Here is a 19,709-nt window from a genome sequence, read left to right as displayed (position 1 = left end):
ACGAAGACTCTCGTGAAGTTACGTCAGGACAAGGGAACCATGATCCTGATAGCACCTCACTGGCCACAGCAAGTGTGGTTTCCAATACTGTAGGATCTCTCCATTTGCAGGCACATTCTCTTGGGAAAGGACTTGCTTCTGATTACTCAAAACGACGGGTGCCTCCGCCATCCCAATCTTCACGCCTTGCCCCTGACGGCATGGATGTTGAAAGGTTAATCCTTCAGCCACTTAACCTTTCTGAACCAGTTTCCCATGTCTTGATTGCTTCATGGAAGCCTTCCACGAGAAAAGCTTACTCTTACAAATGGAACAGGTTCACGTCATGGTGCTCTTCTCAGTCCATTGACCCCTTTACCTATCCAATCACGAAGTTTTTGGACTATCTCTGGCATTTATCAAAGTCAGGTCTAAAAACTTCTTCCATCAGAATGCATGTCAGTTTGGTAGCCACCTTCCATAAAGGTGTCAGGGATGTACCCATATCAGTACAACCCTTTGTAACACGTTTTCTGAAAGGCTTGCTTCACCTCAAGCCTCCACTGCATCCTCCGGCCCCTTCTTGGGAACTTAACCTGGTTTTGGGTCAGCTCATGAAACCACCATTCTAGCATCTTCATTCCTGTGAACTTCGATATCTCACATGGAAAGTGATTTTCCTTTTGGCAATCACTTTAGCTCGCAAAGTTAGTGAATTACAGGCCCTAGTTACCTATCCGCCTTACACTAAGCTTCTGCAGGACCAGGCAGTACTCCGCACTCACCCTAAATTCTTATCCAAGGTAGTTTCAGATTTTCATTTAAATCAATCCATCATACTACCTACCTTTTTTCCTAGGCCCTATTCCAACCCAGGAGAGCAGGCTCTGCATACCCTTGACTGTAAACGGGCTCTAGCATTCTACCTAGACCGTATAGCTGCCCACAGGAAAAGCACTCAATTGTTCGTCTCTTTCCATCCTAACAAATTAGGGCAGCCTGTGGGTAAGCAGACTCTCTCCTCCTGGTTAGCGGACTGCATATCCTTTTGCTATTAGCAAGCAGGCATTCCGTTTCAAGACCATGTAAAAGCACACTCTGTGAGGGCCATGGGAACTTCAGTAGCACACCTACCATCGGTGCCGCTTCCTGACATTTGCAGGGCTTCCATCTGGAGTTCTCTACACACCTTTGCAGCCCACTATTGCTTGGACAAAGCCGGAAGACAAGATTCCATCTTCGGCCAGTCTGTCCTTCGTAACCTATTTACAACATGACGTACCAACACCCTTCCACCTGCCCGGTAGGGTTCAGGATGCCCTCGTCCAAATTTTAACCCAGTCTTAGTGCTTCGCACACCTGGATACATTTGGTGCATTTCTCGGACATCCTCAGCTCGATACTCACCCATATGTGAGGACTACCATCCTGCTTGTCCTGTGAGAAAGCAAATGTTGCTTACCTGTAACAGGTGTTCTCACAGGACAGCAGGATGTTAGTCCTCACGAAACCCACCCGCCGCCCCGCGGTGTTGGGTTCGTTACGTTTTCATATTTTATTTTTCAGCACTGCCTGTAGCTTTTAAACAAGACTGAAGGGGGACCCCTGCTGGCTGCAGGGTTAGTGTCATGCTGGGCATGCCCAGTAGGGGCCAGTCAAAGTTCTGGAAACTTTGACAGAAGTTTTCCGTGATTGGGCTCCATCCTGTGATGTCACCCATTTGTGAGGACTAACATCCTGCTGTCCTGTGAGAACACCTGTTACAGGTAAGCAACATTTGCTTTTCTCTTTTAATTGTAATACGAGTTATAAATATGCATTTTGTTAAAGAGATGGGTCCTGATGTTAAATGATTCAGCTTTTAAAGAATAAAAGTTTCTCTTAGACAATTGATTCTGTGACTAGAAGTTTATCCTTTCTGCATAAGAACATAAGAACATAAGAAAATGCCATACTGGGTCAGACCAAGGGTCCATCAAGCCCAGCATCCTGTTTCCAACAGTGGCCAGTCCAGGCCATAAGAACCTGGCAAGTACCCAAAAACTAAGTCTATTCCATGTTACCATTGCTAATGGCAGTGGCTATTCTCTAAGTGAACTTAATAGCAGGTAATAGACTTCTCCTCCAAGAACTTATCCAATCCTTTTTTAAACACAGCTATACTAACTGCACTAACCACATCCTCTTGCAACAAATTCCAGAGTTTAATTGTGCGCTGAGTAAAAAAGAACTTTCTCCGATTAGTTTTAAATGTGCCCCATGCTAACTTCATGGAGTGCCCCCTAGACTTTCTACTATCCGAAAGAGTAAATAACCGATTCACATCTACCCGTTCTAGACCTCTCATGATTTTAAACATCTCTATCATATCCCCCCTCAGTCGTCTCTTCTCCAAGCTGAAAAGTCCTAACCTCTTTAGTCTTTCCTCATAGGGGAGCTGTTCCATTCCCCTTAACATTTTGGTAGCCCTTCTCTGTACCTTCTCCATTGCAATTATATCTTTTTTGAGATACGGCGACCAGAATTGTACACAGTATTCAAGGTGCAGTCTCACCATGGAGCGATATAGAGGCATTATGACATTTTCCGTTCTATTCACCATTCCCTTTCTAATAATTCCCAACATTCTGTTTGCTTTTTTGACTGCCGCAGCACACTGAACCGACAATTTCAATGTGTTATCCACTATGACACCTAAATCTCTTTCTTGGGTTGTAGTACCTAATATGGAACCCAACATTGTGTAATTATAGCATGGGTTATTTTTCCCTATATGTATCACCTTGCACTTATCCACATTAAATTGCATCTGCCATTTGGATGCCCAATTTTCCAGTCTCACAAGGTCTTCCTGCAATTTATCACAATCTGCTTGTGATTTAACTACTCTGAACAATTTTGTGTCATCTGCAAATTTGATTATCTCACTCATCATATTTCTTTCCAGATCATTTATAAATATATTGAAAAGTAAGGGTCCCAATACAGATCCCTGAGGCACTCCACTGTCCACTCCCTTCCACTGAGAAAATTGTCTATTTAATCCTACTCTCTGTTTCCTGTCTTTTAGCCAGTTTGCAATCCACGAAAGGACATCGCCACCTATCCCATGATATTTACTTTTCCTAGAAGCCTCTCATGAGGAACTTTGTCAAATGCCTTCTGAAAATCCAAGTATACTATATCTACGGTTCACCTTTATCCACATGTTTATTAACTCCTTCAAAAAAGTGAAGCAGATTTGTGAGGCAAGACTTGCCCTGGGTAAAGCCATGCTGACTTTGTTCCAACCTTGTCTTTCTATATGTTCTGTGATTTTGATGTTTAGAACACTTTCAACTATTTTTCCTGGCACTGAAGTCAGGCTAACCGGTCTGTAGTTTCCTGGATTGCCCCTGGAGCCCTTTTTAAATATTGGGGTTACATTTGCTATCCTCCAGTCTTCAGGTACAATGGATGATTTTAATGATAGGTTACTAATTTTTACTAATAGATCTGAAATTTCATTTTTTAGTTCCTTTAGAACTCTGGGGTGTATACCATCCGGTCCAGATGATTTACTACTCTTCAGTTTGTCAATCAGGCCTACCACATCTTCCAGGTTCACCGTGATTTGATTCAGTCCATCTGAATCATTACCCATGAAAATCTTCTCCATTACAGGTACCTCCCCAACATCTTCTTCAGTAAACACCGAAGCAAAGAAATCATTTAATCTTTCTGCGATGGCCTTATCTTCTCTAAGTGCCCCTTTAACCCCTCGATCATCTAATGGTCCAACTGACTCCCTCACAGGCTTTCTGCTTCGGATATATTTTAAAAAGTTTTTACTGTGAGCTTTTGCCTCTACAGCCAACTTCTTTTCAAATTCTCTCTTAGCCTGTTTTATCAATGTCTTACATTTAACTTGCCAACGTTTATGCTTTATTCTATTTTCTTCTGTTGGATCCTTCTTCCAATTTTTGAATGAAGATCTTTTGGCTAAAATAGCTTCTTTCACCTCCCCTTTTAACCATGCCGGTAATCGTTTTGCCTTCTTTCCACCTTTCTTAATGTGTGGAATACATCTGGACTGTGCTTCTAGAATGGTATTTTTTAACAATGACCACGCCTCTTGGACATTTTTTACTTTTGTAGCTGCTCCTTTCAGTTTTTTTCTAACAATTTTTCTCATTTTATCAAAGTTTCCCTTTTGAAAGTTTAGCACGAGAGCCTTGGATTTGCACACTGTTCCTCTTTCAGTCATTAAATCAAATTTGATCATATTATGATCACTATTGCCAAGCGGCCCCACCACCGTTACCTCTCTCACTAAGTCCTGTGCGCCACTGAGAATTAGATCTAAAATTGCTCCCTCTCTCGTCGGTTCCTGAACCAATTGCTCCATAAAGCTATAATTTATTCCATCCAGGAACGTTATCTCTCTAGCGTGTCCTGATGATATATTTACCTAGTCAATATTGGGGTAATTGAAGTCTCCCATTATTACTGCACTACCAATTTGGTTAGCTTCCCTAATTTATCTTAGCATTTCACTGTCCGTCTCACCATCTTGACCAGGTGGACGGTAGTATACTCCTATCACTATAGTCTTCCTTGACACACAAGGGATTTCTACCCATAAAGATTCAATTTTGTATTTAGTCTCATGCAGGATGTTTATCTATGCCATCCCGGACATAAAGCACCACACCTCCTCCCGAGTGCTCCTCTCTGTCATTGCGATATAATTTGTACCCCGGTATAGCACTGTCCCATTGGTGGTTATCCTCTTTCCACCATGTCTCTGAGATGCCAATTAAGTCTATGTCATCATTCACTGCTAAACATTGTAATTCTCCATCTTACTTCTTAGACTTCTGGCATTAGCATACAAACATTTCAAAGTTTGTTTTTTGTTTGTATTTTCATTCTGCTTTTTAATTGATAGGGATAAGTTAGAATTTTTTAGCTCAGATGAGTTTTTAGTTACAGGCACTTGGACTCCTTTCTTCAAACAATTAATGCTAATTGTGTTTTTGGTTTTTTTCTATTATTATTTACAAATAGTGATCTCCCTGTTATTGGTCTTCTTTAGTTTTGGGATTTGGGCTTCATTTCTGTGAACAAAAGCCTGTAAACCTGAGCCAGGATCAATTATTTAAATGATGTTACATTATCCAGAAAATAAAGAAATGTACAGTTTAGAGCAACAAAACAATCTGGCTATCTGACATATGTTAACAATATAGCTGGTCTAAATCTACTTATTTACTTTGAAAGGTTAATGGAGCAATTTTGTCCTATAAATTCCACAAGCAAAAATGAACTTTTGAACTCTGACTCTTTATAGCTAAATAAATGACTGCTTATCAAAGTTGCTATTTGACCTGACTCACATGCTTGCAATAATTTCTCCTTTTATCAAATTGGAGGCTATTTTGATTACTGTAATATTGCATGGTTTGTTAGAAACTAGTGAGTATTTGTTTCAATATTTGAACATATTGGGGGCACTTTTCACTAAAGTATATGGGTACTTTTGCACCTATAAGTGTTAGTGAATTTTCAAAGGGAAACTATCCAAGTAGTTTCTCTTTGAAACTTCACTACACATAATATGGATGCAGTTGTGCCTTCATACTTTACCCCCACTTTGCAGATGAGGTTGAGGAGGATACTACATGTATATATTTGAAACTCCAATATGCAAACAGGGAGGGTAATTTTATAACAGCCCATGTAATGCTAAATTCTGCATATAGAAAGTACACATGGACTTTAGCCTTAATTTTCAAACCAGATTTATGTGTGTAAATCCTCTTTGAAAATTAATGAGTATATACAGAACCCTGTTGGAGAACAGGTGAATATGTGTACATGTACATTTATGTGCATAGAGATGAATTTTCAAAGATGAGCGCATAAAAATAGCACATATACGTAAAATGGCATATACGTGAATATATGCCATTTTAAAAACCACAACATACTGTACATGCGTAAATCAAGGACCACAAGTAAATCTGCACGTGTATAAAAGGAGCAGGTCAGGGGTGGTCTGGGAAGGGGCCAACATTTACACAACAAATTGCTATTTTACAATCTTCCAAAGTGACACGGGTAAATCTTTTACTTGGGTATATTTACTCCTGCTCAATATCTGGAGTAAGTGATCATAAACGTTTTAAAAGTGAAAAAATTACTGGGTGGGGGGTCTAGGTGAAATGGGGATACTTCAGGCTGAAGATCCAGAAGGTTCCTGATATGGACTGGACGTACTGGTAGACTAACTGGTAAAACTGGTTATTTCATTGCCACGTGCATGTTATAAATTCCCTTGACTGATATGCAAATGCTAAATGCATCTAAATAATGTAAGTAAATTAAATGTGCATATCCCTTTAAAATTTCAAGTACAAATATGCAGATAAATTATTTGTGCACACTTATCCAACTAAATTCCAATTTATCTGGATAAGTAGCACCTTTGCCACTACTTAGACGGACAAATTTGAACTTGTCTGGATAAATAATACTTTTTTTTAGATTTATCCAGCTATCTTACATATCTGGATAAGTCCGAAAAGTGCTGCTACTTTTCCGGATAAATCCGAATTTGTGCGGCTCATAGCTTTTACACATATAAGCATATTTGCACACATATGTACTTATATTTTATAATCTGCACATATCATTTGCATGCAGGTTATAAAATGCATTAGTAAATTTGTGTGTGCCCATATACGTATGTATAAGGGCACACATGAGCAGTTTTGAAAATCAAAAGTATGCATGTAAATGGTTTCAAATCTCCAACTCCACTCCCTGGAATACTTCTTTCATGCACACATAAAAGTGTGTGTAAAGTTTCTTTTGCACATACTTTCACATGCACAACCCTCGGGATAATTTTCAAAAATGCCTTTGAAAATTACCCCCATAGTTTAGTTCCCTGACCAGACACAACCCAACCCCACCCCCCTGAAATGTCAAGTTTCAAAGTGAATAAAATATACCTGACTACTGAAGCTAGGTAGTTAAATTTAGCTACTCTTTAATAAAATAGTGTAAGGGTCAATTTTCAAAGGAGTTAGTTTCCTAACTTCTGAATGGCAGCAATTGGTGCTGGAGTAGGGAGAAGGCATGCATAACCACCTCTTGCTTCTAGCAGGGAGATGGGTTAGTGGATGGGAGGAAAAGGGTTGAAAAGGGGTCTAGAGACTGCCAGGATCTTTTTATAAATATCAGCACTTTGGAGGGAGGAGAGAAGAAAGGAAATTGGGGTACCTGGAGTCTTTCTAAAAATATCAGCACTTCAGTAGGGAGCTGAGAGATTGTACAGCTGGGGGCTATATAAAAATAGTAGGGATGTGAATCGTTTTCCATATCGTCTTAACGATAGAAATCGTGTGGCAGGGCAAGAAAATCGTCTTAGGCACGATTTTTTAGTTCAAAAATCGTTAAAAATCGTTTTTTCCGATTAGTGCGCACTAACTCGAGTTAGTGCGCACTAACGGGAGTTAGTGCGCACTAACTGAAAATGATACAATTTGACACTTTTCAGATCAGTTAAGGTCAGTTTAGGAATGAATATGTATTCCTATTGGCTGCCCTCTTATTTATTCATGTTACCAAGCTTCCTACTGACAGTATATGGGGGATGGGAAATGGAAACAGTTGGTAGCTTGACAAAACAAGTAATGTGATCAGTCAATGTGACTAGAACTTGTGCCCTAACCCTGATACCAGGGGTATTGTGATCTTCCTGCACACAGTGCCCTATCCCTATTAATACCAGGAGTGTTGTGATCTTCCTGCACACAGTGCCCTATCCCTAATACCAGGGGTGTTGTGATCTTCCTGCACACAGTGCCCAATTCCTGATACTGGGGGTGTTGTGATCTTCCTGCACACAGTGCCCTATTCCTGATACCGGGGGTGTTGTGATCTTCTTGTACACATCCCGGTATCAGGGATAGGGCACTGCTTGCAGGAAGATCACAACACTCCTGGTATTAATAGGGATAGGGCACTGCATGCAGGAAGATCACAACACTCCTGGTATTAATAGGGATAGGGCACTGCATGCAGGAAGATCACAACACCCCTGGTATCAGGGATAGGGCACTGTGTGCAGGAAGATCACAATACCCCGGAGGAGTGAGGGTCAGGCAGCTCCCCCCTGTCTGTGAAGCCAGCCTCTCACTAGTAATGCAGGGAGGGAGCTGTCTCAGACTTCACCATCCTCCCCCCCCCCCCTCACCCCACACACCATTCACTAGCTGGGACATGGGGGAAGTCAGGAGTGAGGGTCAGGCAGCTCCCCCCCTGTCTGTGAAGCCAGCCTCTCACTAGTAATGCAGGGAGGGAGCTGTCTCAGACTTCACCATCCCCCCCCCCCCCCCTCACCCACACACCATTCACTAGCTGGGACATGGGGGAAGTCAGGAGTGAGGGTCAGGCAGCTCCCCCCTGTCTGTGAAGCCAGCCTCTCACTAGTAATGCAGGGAGGGAACTGTCTCAGACTTCACCATCCTCCCCCCCCCCCCCCTCACCCACACACCATTCACTAGCTGGGACATTGGGGAAGTCAGGAGTGAGGGTCAGGCAGCTCCCCCCTGTCTGTGAAGCCAGCCTCTCACTAGTAATGCAGGGAGGGAGCTGTCTCAGACTTCACCATCCTCCCCCCCCCCCTCACCCACACACCATTCACTAGCTGGGACATGGGGGAAGTCAGGAGTGAGGGTCAGGCAGCTCCCCCCTGTCTGTGAAGCCAGCCTCTCACTAGTAATGCAGGGAGGGAGCTGTCTCAGACTTCACCATCCTCCCCCCCCCCCCTCACCCACACACCATTCACTAGCTGGGACATGGGGGAAGTCAGGAGTGAGGGTCAGGCAGCTCCCCCCTGTCTGTGAAGCCAGCCTCTCACTAGTAATGCAGGGAGGGAGCTGTCTCAGACTTCACCATCCTCCCCCCCCCTCACCCACACACCATTCACTAGCTGGGACATGGGGGAAGTCAGGAGTGAGGGTCAGGCAGCTCCCCCCTGTCTGTGAAGCCAGCCTCTCACTAGTAATGCAGGGAGGGAGCTGTCTCAGACTTCACCATCCTCCCCCCCCCCTCACCCACACACCATTCACTAGCTGGGACATGGGGGAAGTCAGGAGTGAGGGTCAGGCAGCTCCCCCCTGTCTGTGAAGCCAGCCTCTCACTAGTAATGCAGGGAGGGAGCTGTCTCAGACTGGTATCAGGGTTAGGGCACTGTGTGCAGGAAGATCACAACACTCCTGGTATTAATAGGGATAGGGCATTGTAAGAGATGACTGTAGTAGATTGAATAAAGATCTGATGTTTCTGCTCTCCTCACACCAAACAAAAACAACACACAAGCAGAGAAGCCCTTCTTATAAAGCTGAGCTAGTGAGTTAAGTAGGAGGAAAAGTAAACATACTTGTGCCAGTGTGGCTACTTAAAAAATACACTTACCAACAATCAATTACATATATTTGAACTGTGTACAGTTCCAGCCAGGACCACCTTTCTAAAATGCACAGTGATTGGCAAATTCAACATGCACTAGCATTTCAGGTGCCTGCTAACAAAAATAATAAACAAACAAGTTCTAGTCACTTGAGTGCTGATCATTACATTACTTTTTTTGTCAAGCTTCCAACTGTTTCCATTTCACATCCCCCCAACCATTACCTCAGTATTAGCCTTGGTAACATCAATAGATAAGAGCACAGCCAGCCAATAGGAATACATACATACATATTCATTCCTAAGTGACCTTTACTGACCTGGGAAGTGTGAACACTTTGTTTCATTTTCTGTTGGTGTTCGTTAGTTTCCAGTTCCATTTCCCATCCCCCCAACCATCACCTCAGTGGTAACCTTGGTAACATCAATAGATAAGAGGGCAGCCAGCCAATAGGAACACATATTCATTCCTAACTGACCTTCAGTGACCTGGAAAGTGTTTATTTGTATCATTTTCAGTTAGTGCGCACTAAATCGAGTTAGTGCGCACTAACGGGGAGTTAGTGCGCACTAACTCGAGTTAGTGCGCACTAACACGATTTAACGATTTTTAACGATAAATCGTTAGAATTTCTATTGTATCGTGTTCTATAACGATTTAAGACAATATAAACATTATCGGACGATAATTTTAATCGTTGAAAAACGATTCACATCCCTAAAAAATAGCAGCACTTTGAAGAGGGGGAAGGTGAAAAATTGGGGCTGGTACTGGGATGGTTCCTAGAGAGGACGTAGCTGACCGTCTGCACTCATTTTCAGTTTTATTTTGCTAAGTTCAGGTTTGCAAGGCTGAGTCGCCTGGGTCTAGTTATTTAAGTTTTAGATGGTTAATTTTAGGATGACTTACAAACTAAAATCTACTTGGCTATGTTTGACTGAAAATTAACCTAAACGTATCTGGCCTTTTTGAAAAAAATGTACCTGATAATAATTGATGGTAGTTAAGGACCAGTTGGTTCATCCAGTCTGCCCAGTGTGTACAAATGTGTGTACAAAAGAGGCAGTCTGGGGTAGGGATGTGAATCGTTTTAGGATGATTAAAATTATCGTCCGATAATTTTAATATCGTCTTAAACCGTTATGGAACACAATACAATAGAGATTCTAACGATTTATCGTTATAAATCGTTAGAATCGTGAGCCGGCACACTAAAACCCCCTAAAACCCACCCCCGACCCTTTAAATTAAATCCCCCACCCTCCCGAACCCCCCCCCCCAATGACTTAAATAACCTGCGGGTCCAGCGGCGGTCCGGAACGGCAGCGGTCCGGAACGGGCTCCTGCTACTGAATCTTGTTGTCTTCAGCCGGCGCCATTTTCCAAAATGGCGCCGAAAAATGGCGGCGGCCATAGACGAACACGATTGGACGGCAGGAGGTCCTTCCGGACCCCCGCTGGACTTTTGGCAAGTCTTGTGGGGGTCAGGAGGCCCCCCCCAAGCTGGCCAAAAGTTCCTGGAGGTCCAGCGGGGGTCAGGGAGCGATTTCCCGCCGCGAATCGTTTTCGTACGGAAAATGGCGCCGGCAGGAGATCGACTGCAGGAGGTCTTTCAGCGAGGGTTCCGGCGCCTTGCTGAACGACCTCCTGCAGTCGATCTCCTGCCGGCGCCATTTTCCGTACGAAAATGATTCGCGGCGGGAAATCGCTCCCTGACCCCCGCTGGACCTCCAGGAACTTTTGGCCAGCTTGGGGGGGGCCTCCTGACCCCCACAAGACTTGCCAAAAGTCCAGCGGGGGTCCGGAAGGACCTCCTGCCATCCAATCGTGTTCGTCTATGGCCGCCGCCATTTTTCGCCGCCATTTTGGAAAATGGCGCCGGCTGAAGACAACAAGATTCAGTAGCAGGAGCCCGTTCCGGACCGCTGCCGTTCCGGACCGCCGCTGGACCCGCAGGTTATTGAAGTCATTTGGGGGGGGGGTTCGGGAGGGTGGGGGATTTAATTTAAAGGGTCGGGGGTGGGTTTTAGGGGGTTTTAATGTGCTGGTTTTGCGATTTTACGTTTTTTTGATTTTTCACGATTTTTCATGATTTTTCACGATATTTTACCCCCCCAAACGGCAACAATACGATTCCCTCCCCCTCCCAGCCAAAATCGATCGTTAAGACGATCGAGGACACGATTCACATCCCTAGTCTGGGGGTGTTCTAGCATGGGGACAACAACTATGCACGTAAGTTGTTTTGTTAAACATTTACCAACTAACATATTTTTACACCTGCTAATTATCTGGCATATTATTAGACATATTTATTAGGTAGCACTGACTGGGTCGAAGGACTGGCTAAACTGGGGGGGGGAAGGGGGAGTTTAGGCTAAAGAATGAGGAAGGTCTCAATAGTCTGGAGCAAGACTGGGCAAACTGGTGAACTATTTGGTAAAACTGGTTGATATATACGTGCATATATTTTTTAAATAGGAAGAAAAAGTGGGCAGGTTCAATGCATTGATGTACATGATTTCAGTGCATTGTATGTACTCATGCATTAGCTTACATATACACATATATTGCAGGTTAGAGATACGCATATTTTATATACTGCATGTATCTCCTACACACTGGTTATAAAATGCTTCTGTATATCCACTTATGCCCATATATGTGCATATATGGCGCCAACTACATTTGTTTGAAAGTTCGACTGTAATTTAACAAGCAACATTTTGCAAGAAAAAAAATGTCCTAGCCTTGAGTCATTTATTCTTACAGTATATAACCATTTCTCCTGTTAAGTACCAATGACTTTCCTATTTAAATGTGAATCTTTTCCAGTTGTCTCCCAAGTTGCCTGAGAAATTCAGTTACATGGGGGTATTGGTGCGCTATCAATTTTTTTTTTTTTTTTAATCAAGGTGCTCTCATCAGCTGCTCATTATATCACTTTGGGGCTCGTGCAATATTATTCACAGAAAGCAGGTGCTGACTTTTCAGCGCCCGCTTTCTTAATGAACGCATGGTGCCCGCAAGGGGGGGGGGGGGCGCCATGCAATACGCAAATTAGGGGGTCGCGCTAGCAAGGAGACACTAAGGTCGCGCTACCGACCCTGCGGTTACCGGCAGTCAGCCGGTTATGAAAACCGATGTCGAGTTTATCGGCTTCGCTTTTCATTACTGCAGCCGGCCGGTTATGAAAACCGATGCTGAACATATCGGCGTCGGTCTTCAAAGCGGCCGGCAGATTTTTTTTTTTTTACTTTGAAAAAAGTACAGGAAAGCAGTTTTTTTCTGCTTTTCTGTTCTTTTTTTCAGTGCGCTCAGCTATTAACACCTGCTCCAGGCAGGCGATAGCTGAGCGATGAATGTGTATCTGAGACGCACATTTATTTTTTTGCATTTGGAGTGAATGAGTAATAGCCTCATTCACATGCATTTGCATGTGATGAGCACTAACTCATTCACTCCATGTCGGATGCGTGTTAAATAGGCGCTAATCCCCCTATTGCATTAGGGGGTGGATTAGCGCCTATTTATCCCACGTTCGACAGCGGGTTAAACAGTGCACTCGGCTGAGCGCACTGTATTGCATCGGCCCCTTTGTTTCCATAATATAATTTAACAACAAATTCATGATAGTCCCTACCAGCTACTCCAAGGCAGCCCTTGTATGAGAGCTTAGGCTGCTTAGTATTCTTACTCTCATCTTTTACATTTTTTTATTCAGCAGAAGTTATTTCTGGAACCATTATTATTTGGTTCATTAAAGCTAAGAATAGAACCTAATTTTATTTGGGAGTTGACTACAATAAGCAGTACAGTCTCTTTCTACTTGACCCAGGTGTTTGACTTTGTTTATTCAAAAGAGAGGGTAAGTCAATCATAAACCAAGGCAACATTCCCAGCAGGGATGAGATGATGTGTGCAGCTTGGCAGGATCACAGAAAAAAAAAGGATATGCGCTGTCACAGAGTTGTGAAAAAATGAAAAAAAAATGAGGCCCAGTGGGACTATGAGAGGGGGAAAACAACTGAGTGCATGCATCAAAGGACTTTTTTTAAAGACTATTTAAAAAATTTGAAAAATGCTATTAAATTTGATGTCTGCGTCTGTCCCTCTGCCTGCTTGCAGGAGCTTTCCAAAATATGGTGCTGAACAGCAACAACACTCACTTTAACACCACAGTTTCTCAGCTGTTCTTGTATTTTTTTTATTTTTATACTGCAATTGTGATTTTATCAGATATTGTTTTCTAAGTTATCCTTTCTAACAACCACTTACTTTTTCAATTGCAGAGCACGACGAATGTACCACAAACCAACACAACTGTGATGAAAATGCACTCTGTTTCAACACTGTGGGAGGGCACAACTGTGTCTGTCAGACAGGATATATAGGAAATGGTACAGTATGTAAAGGTAAGAACTGAATAGCCCTGCGGTGCTTTATGCATCACTCTTAGATTAAATTTATCTTGAAATAGCTATTGCTGCTATTTAGGTGTGACGTAAATGTGGCATGTAGTCACAATAATTAAATTGTTTTCTGGGTATATGTTTTAATAACTTAGGGTATGGTATTCAGAAAAAGCTGAGCACCTAAATTTGGGTCTCTAAGGGGATCATTTTTCAAATCGCATTAGGACCCTAACATCCGTGATAACACCATAAAGCATGCGATAAATAACACATCACGAGATGTGTATGCAAATTTTAAACATTTAGTCAAGTGGGAGGAGTAAATGAAAATGAGGGGTGTTTAACGTTGTGTGTGATAACATACACTATCATGGGATTTAAAGCTGGAAATAACTACAACGTTTTCCTGGCGTTATGCCTGTGATAGCTGTGTGTTTTGGGGGGAGAGAGAGAGACAGAGTGCCTTACCACTGTAAGAGGGGGCATTCTGAACTCAGGGTGAGGTTTTGGTGGTGGGCTAGATTTTGGGGGCAGTTTTACATGCACAGTCAGAGGTACGAACAGCACAGTTACTATCAGTAAAGATTTAATGTGATTTAGGGTGATGAAAGGTATAATAAGATGAGATTTGTACAATGTAGTCTTGACCTAGCTTGACGCACTCTCTACCTCTTTCAAGCTAGGTCAAGGGTACAATATACAAATTTCATCTTTCACCACTCCAAATCACATAAAATCACTGATGTCTCCTGTGCTGCTCGTTCCTCTGACTGTGCATGTAAAACTGCCCCAACCTCACCCTGAGTTACTACACTACACAATATTATGTAAATTATTAATGTAAATAATTCATCTTTACTACTCAACTATCTTACTCTAATTCTCTCCCTAGTTTTATGACCCTGTTGTAATGTAACTATTATTTCTTTGCACTTGTTTATGTTCTGTTTTTGTGCACACCCTCTTGTTATTTGTAAACCGGCATGATGGGGTTCCTAATCTCGAATGCCGGTATAGAAAAATCTATAAATAAATAATAATAAATAAATAAATAAATAGATGCTCCTCTTACAATGGTGTAAATAATTTACTTACATGAGACCTTTATAAAGAGTATCTCAGCCTCTCTAAGTCTCTCTCACTCTCTCTCCCATAGCTCAAGCCTGTCTGGGCACTTCTTAACTTGTGGGGTGTGATAAATTTAACATGCAATGCAGTACCAGGAAAATTACCCCAACCTTGCCCCTTTTATTTTTTTATCACGGATGCTATTTTTCACAAATTTTATAGCAAAATGATAAATCTAGGCCTAAATTAGGAACCTAACACTAGATTTTTCAACATAAATATAGCGAAAATAGCACCCACAATAAAAAAAAAAAAAAAAAAAAAAAAAGGGACATGGTTAGGCTAATTTCCTTTCTCTCGCATCACGTAGGTAATTTCCACAAGGCAAGATACATTTATCGTATCCGCGCTATTTTTCCCTCTATGCGCTGATTAATAGGGGTGTGAGTCATGTGATCGATCATCTTAACGATCAATTTTGGCTGGGGGGGGAGGGAAATCTTATTGTCGTGGTTTTTTTTTGTTAAAAATCATTAAAAATCGTAAATCGGGGGAGGGCAGGAAAACCGGCACACCAAAAAAACCCTAAAACCCACCCCGAACCTTTAAAACAAATCCCCCACCCTCCCGAACCCCCCCAAAATGTTTTAAATTACCAGGGGTCCAGTGGGGGGGGGTCCCGACGCGATCTCCCTCTCTCTGGCCACGACTGCGTTGAGAGAAATGGCGCCGGTATTTCTGCTTCTTTTACACTGGGAGAATGTGCATGTACAAACTTATCTCATAAGTTACTCCCTCTAAATGTCACAATTATTGGGGGGGTTTTGGAAGATGTCATGTAACTGCAGAAGATACCAGTGTTGGCGAATTGCCGTAGCTATAACAGATGTTGCAGTGGTGTGTTTCAATACACAAACCAATTCAGGTACAGCTTTTTTGGGTTTATAGGCCAATAAAGAATGTCTATCAGAGAATTTGGCCTGCTTGTATGCTTTTTTTATTGCCTGCTTGGGGTAACCATGTTGGAGGAATCTGCTGCTCAAAATCTCAGCTTGTTTCTCAAACTCCTTGATATCAGAACAAATATGCCTGATGCAAAAGAAATGGCTGACTGGCAGCCCACATTTGAATGTGTGTGGATGGTGACTGTGAAATCTGAGTAGGTTGTTCCGGTCTGTTTGCTTTCGGAATACTGTTGTCTGACACATCCAGAAAGGATAACTGTAGATCTGAATAATGTGTTGTGAATTTTAAATTACCATCAATGGTATTGATCCAATCACTGAATTGTTTCAACTCCTCCTCTGTCCCTTGCCACAATACAAAGATATCATCTATAAAGCGGCTCCAACTTACAATATATTGTTGCCATGTGGATTTATAGATGAATTGTTCCTCAAATTGTGCCATGTATAAATTGGCAACTGTCGGGGCTAATGGTGAACCCATTGGGACTCCATGGATTTGTTGATAAACCATCTCTTCAAAGATGAAATAGTTGTTTTGTAGAATTATTTCAGTCAACTGTAATATGAATGCAGAAGAAATGCATTGGAATCCCATCCTGTTCTCTAAAATCGTTGTATGACCTTAAAGCCCTATGCTTGGGGTATATTAGTGTACAGTGATGAGACGTCCATGGTTATCATCCAATAATGTATTTGTGACGTACAAGGTAGCTGTTCTAATTTTTGTAAAAAGTGTGATGTGTCTTTTACATATGATTGTATCTGTTTTACATATGGTTGTAATAACCGGTCTACAAAAACCGCCGGTGCTTCCAACACTGATCCATTGAAGGATACTATTGGGCGGATGAGTGGATTCTCCAAGCTTTTATGTATCTTAGGAACGATGTAGATAGCTGGAATGCATGGATGTTCTACTACTAGATATTTTCTCTCTTTATCAGTCAAGCCACGGGTCATCTCTATGATGGTTCTGATTCTTTCTTTTATCGATGACGTGGGATCCTTGTTTAACTGAATGTAATATTCTGAATCATGCAAATGCTGTAATAATGCACCATTATATTGTTGCTTGTCTTGATTTACTATTCCTCCACCCTTATCGGTGGGTTTGATCACTAAATGGGTTGACTGTTGTAGGGTATCTAATGCGCTTCTTTATTTAACTGTTAAATTATCACTGTATTCACCGGTCTCATAGATGCTAAGATCTCTTAACACCATTTTCTGAAATGTTTTAATGATGGGATTTACTGGACCTGGAGGATTCCATTTGGATCCAGGAGATACTACGGATTCGTCTTGAATATCAGCGATATGACACTTGGAAAAATACAATTTTAAACTAAGTTTACGTATGAATTTTTGTATTGCTATACATGCTTCAAAGGGTGAGTGTTTAGTGGTGGGAACAAAGGTTAACCCTAAATCTAAAAGATCTCTCTGGGAATTGGTAAGGTTGGTGGTAGATAAATCTACCACTGCTGATTCTTCTTCAGCTGTGTGCGCGTATTCCTGGTTGTGTAAGTCTGTTCTTCAGGGGGACTGTTTCTCCATCGACCTCTGTATTGATTTGACATGCCTCTGCCTCCCCATTTGGGTAAAAAACCTCGTTCTTCCTCTTCCTTGGTTGTTGTATCGATCTGTTCCAATTCATCCGATCTACTTGAATTGTCATCTGAGGAAAAGTTGAAATGAACTTTTTTTTGCTGGACCTTGTTGGTTTTTATTACCCCACCAATTATAAACCCTATCCATCTTGTAATCCATTTGATCTCATTTGAATTTGCTAATTTTCATGTCTTTAATTGACCCCTTGAATTGATCCAAATTTATTTTGAATTCCTGTAGTTTTTCTTCAAACTTAGCCAATTCCATTTCTTGCTTGATTAATTCTACTTGGCTCTGTATTTGGACTGTCAATTCAGAACTGAATTGTTTGACTTGTCTTACTATCAATAACATGAGGTCGAGAGAACATTTATTTAAAATCGCCATCCAGGTCTGCATAAATTCTTTATTGTCCGTGAACAGCATCGGTTCTTTTTGGATTTGTAGTCCCCTGAACTTAATTTAGTGGCACAAGCAATCCTCACGGGCATCCCAACACTGATGGCATTGATGTTTCACAAAGTTTGCTTCTTCAGGTGATCTATAAGAAACTGACAAAACATGAGTATATTGAACTTTCCTACATATGCCATCTTAAATCAACTTATCTAGTCACATAGCATAGCCCAAATATTTGTCCACTGGAAAAAAAGCTTTTGAAAAAGTCCACATTTAGATAAATACAGTGACCAAACTAAAAAAACAGTCCAACTGATATTCAAACTTAAAACTTGAGGCAACACTGTGTCCAATTTAAAGATCCACTGATGTTCCAGATGAATTAACTTCCCGTCTCTATTATCACTGTGAATACATGATTAAACATAGTCCACAATAATCCATTGCATATCATCACTTGAATGGTTCTTCTCAATAAAATGTGAAACCATTGGTGCTTCTAAACATTTTGTAGATATGCAGCTGGGGGTGTTCATCATTTCTTTCCAAACATGCGCCAAGGCTTCCCAACATACACCATCCACACAGTCACATTGTAGCATATACAACATAAGGCATAGAGCAAAGAGCGTTCACATGTAACCTCACTGAAAATAAAGGGCTGTTTTTCTTGTTGGGCTTTGAACTCCTTTTCCAGCATCTACTTTCTATTTTCTGTTACTTCTTTATCTCCATCTTCTTCACTTCCTCCCCAACATCTGTCTTTAACATTGATTTTTTCCTTGCATTCAATTTTCTTTTCTCTGCCTCTCCATCCACATGTAGCTAGATTTCATCCTTTCACCCCACTATGTCATCCTATCCCCAACCCTTCACCTCTATAACTCTCCATATCATCTCTCTCTCATTGGGTTGCTCTCCTCACCAGTCTTTCTAGTTATTTTGGCTCCCTTATCCTTCACTACAGCTTTCTTCTTTCTAGTTCTCTCAAATCAATTCCACCCCCCCCAAAAAAAAAAAAATCGTCCCCACTCTAAACTTTGTCCAGATATGCCCTCTCTCTCTCACACACTTACATAAGAACATAAGAAAATAAGAAAATGCCATCAAGCCCAGCATCCTGTTTCCAACAGTGGCCAATCCAGGCCATAAGAACCTGGCAAGTACCCAAAAACTAAGTCTATTCCATGTAACCATTGCTAATGGCAGTGGCTAGTCTCTAACGGGCAGATTTTAAAAGCCCTGCTCGCCGGCGCACCTATTTTCCATAGGCTGCCAGTGCGCAGAACCCCAGGACGTGCGTAGGTCCCGGGGTTTTTGGAAGGGGGCGTGTCGGGGGCATGTCGGGGGACGGGGCCGAATGACGCGGCATTTTGGGGGCAGGGCGCGACGTTTCGGGGACGGGACCAGGGGCGTGGTGCCGGCCCAGGGCGTTCCAGGGGCGTGGCCGCACCCTCCGGAACCGCCCCCGGGTTGGATCTCAGCGCGCCAGCAGCCTGCTGGCGCACGTGGATTTACGTCTCCCTCCGGGAGGCGTAAATCCATGGATAAAGGTAAGGGGGGGTTTAGATAGGGCCGGGGGGGTGGGTTAGGTAGGGGAAGGGAGGGGAAGGTGAGGGGAGGTGAGGGGAGGGCAAAAGAAAGTTCCCTCCGAGGCCGCTCCGATTTCGGAGCGGCCTCGGAGGGAACAGAGACCGGCTGCGCGGCTCGTCGCACGCCGGCTGCCCAAAATCAGCAGCCTTGCACGCGCCGATCCAGGATTTTAGAAGATACACGTACTTTTGTTTGCGCCTGCTGCACAAACAA

The 19,709-nt window shown here is 42.4% G+C and overlaps 1 protein-coding gene across 2 annotated transcripts in view; it reads left to right on the top strand.

Moving 5' to 3' along the window:
- Positions 1-19,709, top strand: part of NELL2 (neural EGFL like 2) — a 537,087-nt gene that overhangs the window by 403,543 nt on the left and 113,835 nt on the right. For both annotated transcript variants that reach the window (XM_029616870.1, XM_029616869.1), the window contains exon 14: positions 13,735-13,857. In XM_029616870.1, coding sequence (XP_029472730.1) covers positions 13,735-13,857 — 123 coding nt within the window. The remainder of the gene's footprint in view (positions 1-13,734; positions 13,858-19,709) is intronic.

The sequence above is a fragment of the Rhinatrema bivittatum genome, chromosome 9, assembly GCF_901001135.1.
Source record: "Rhinatrema bivittatum chromosome 9, aRhiBiv1.1, whole genome shotgun sequence".
In the NCBI taxonomy this organism is placed as follows: domain Eukaryota; kingdom Metazoa; phylum Chordata; class Amphibia; order Gymnophiona; family Rhinatrematidae; genus Rhinatrema; species Rhinatrema bivittatum.
The sequence above is the reverse complement of the archived record's forward strand: the minus strand, read 5'-3'. Positions and strand labels throughout refer to the sequence as shown.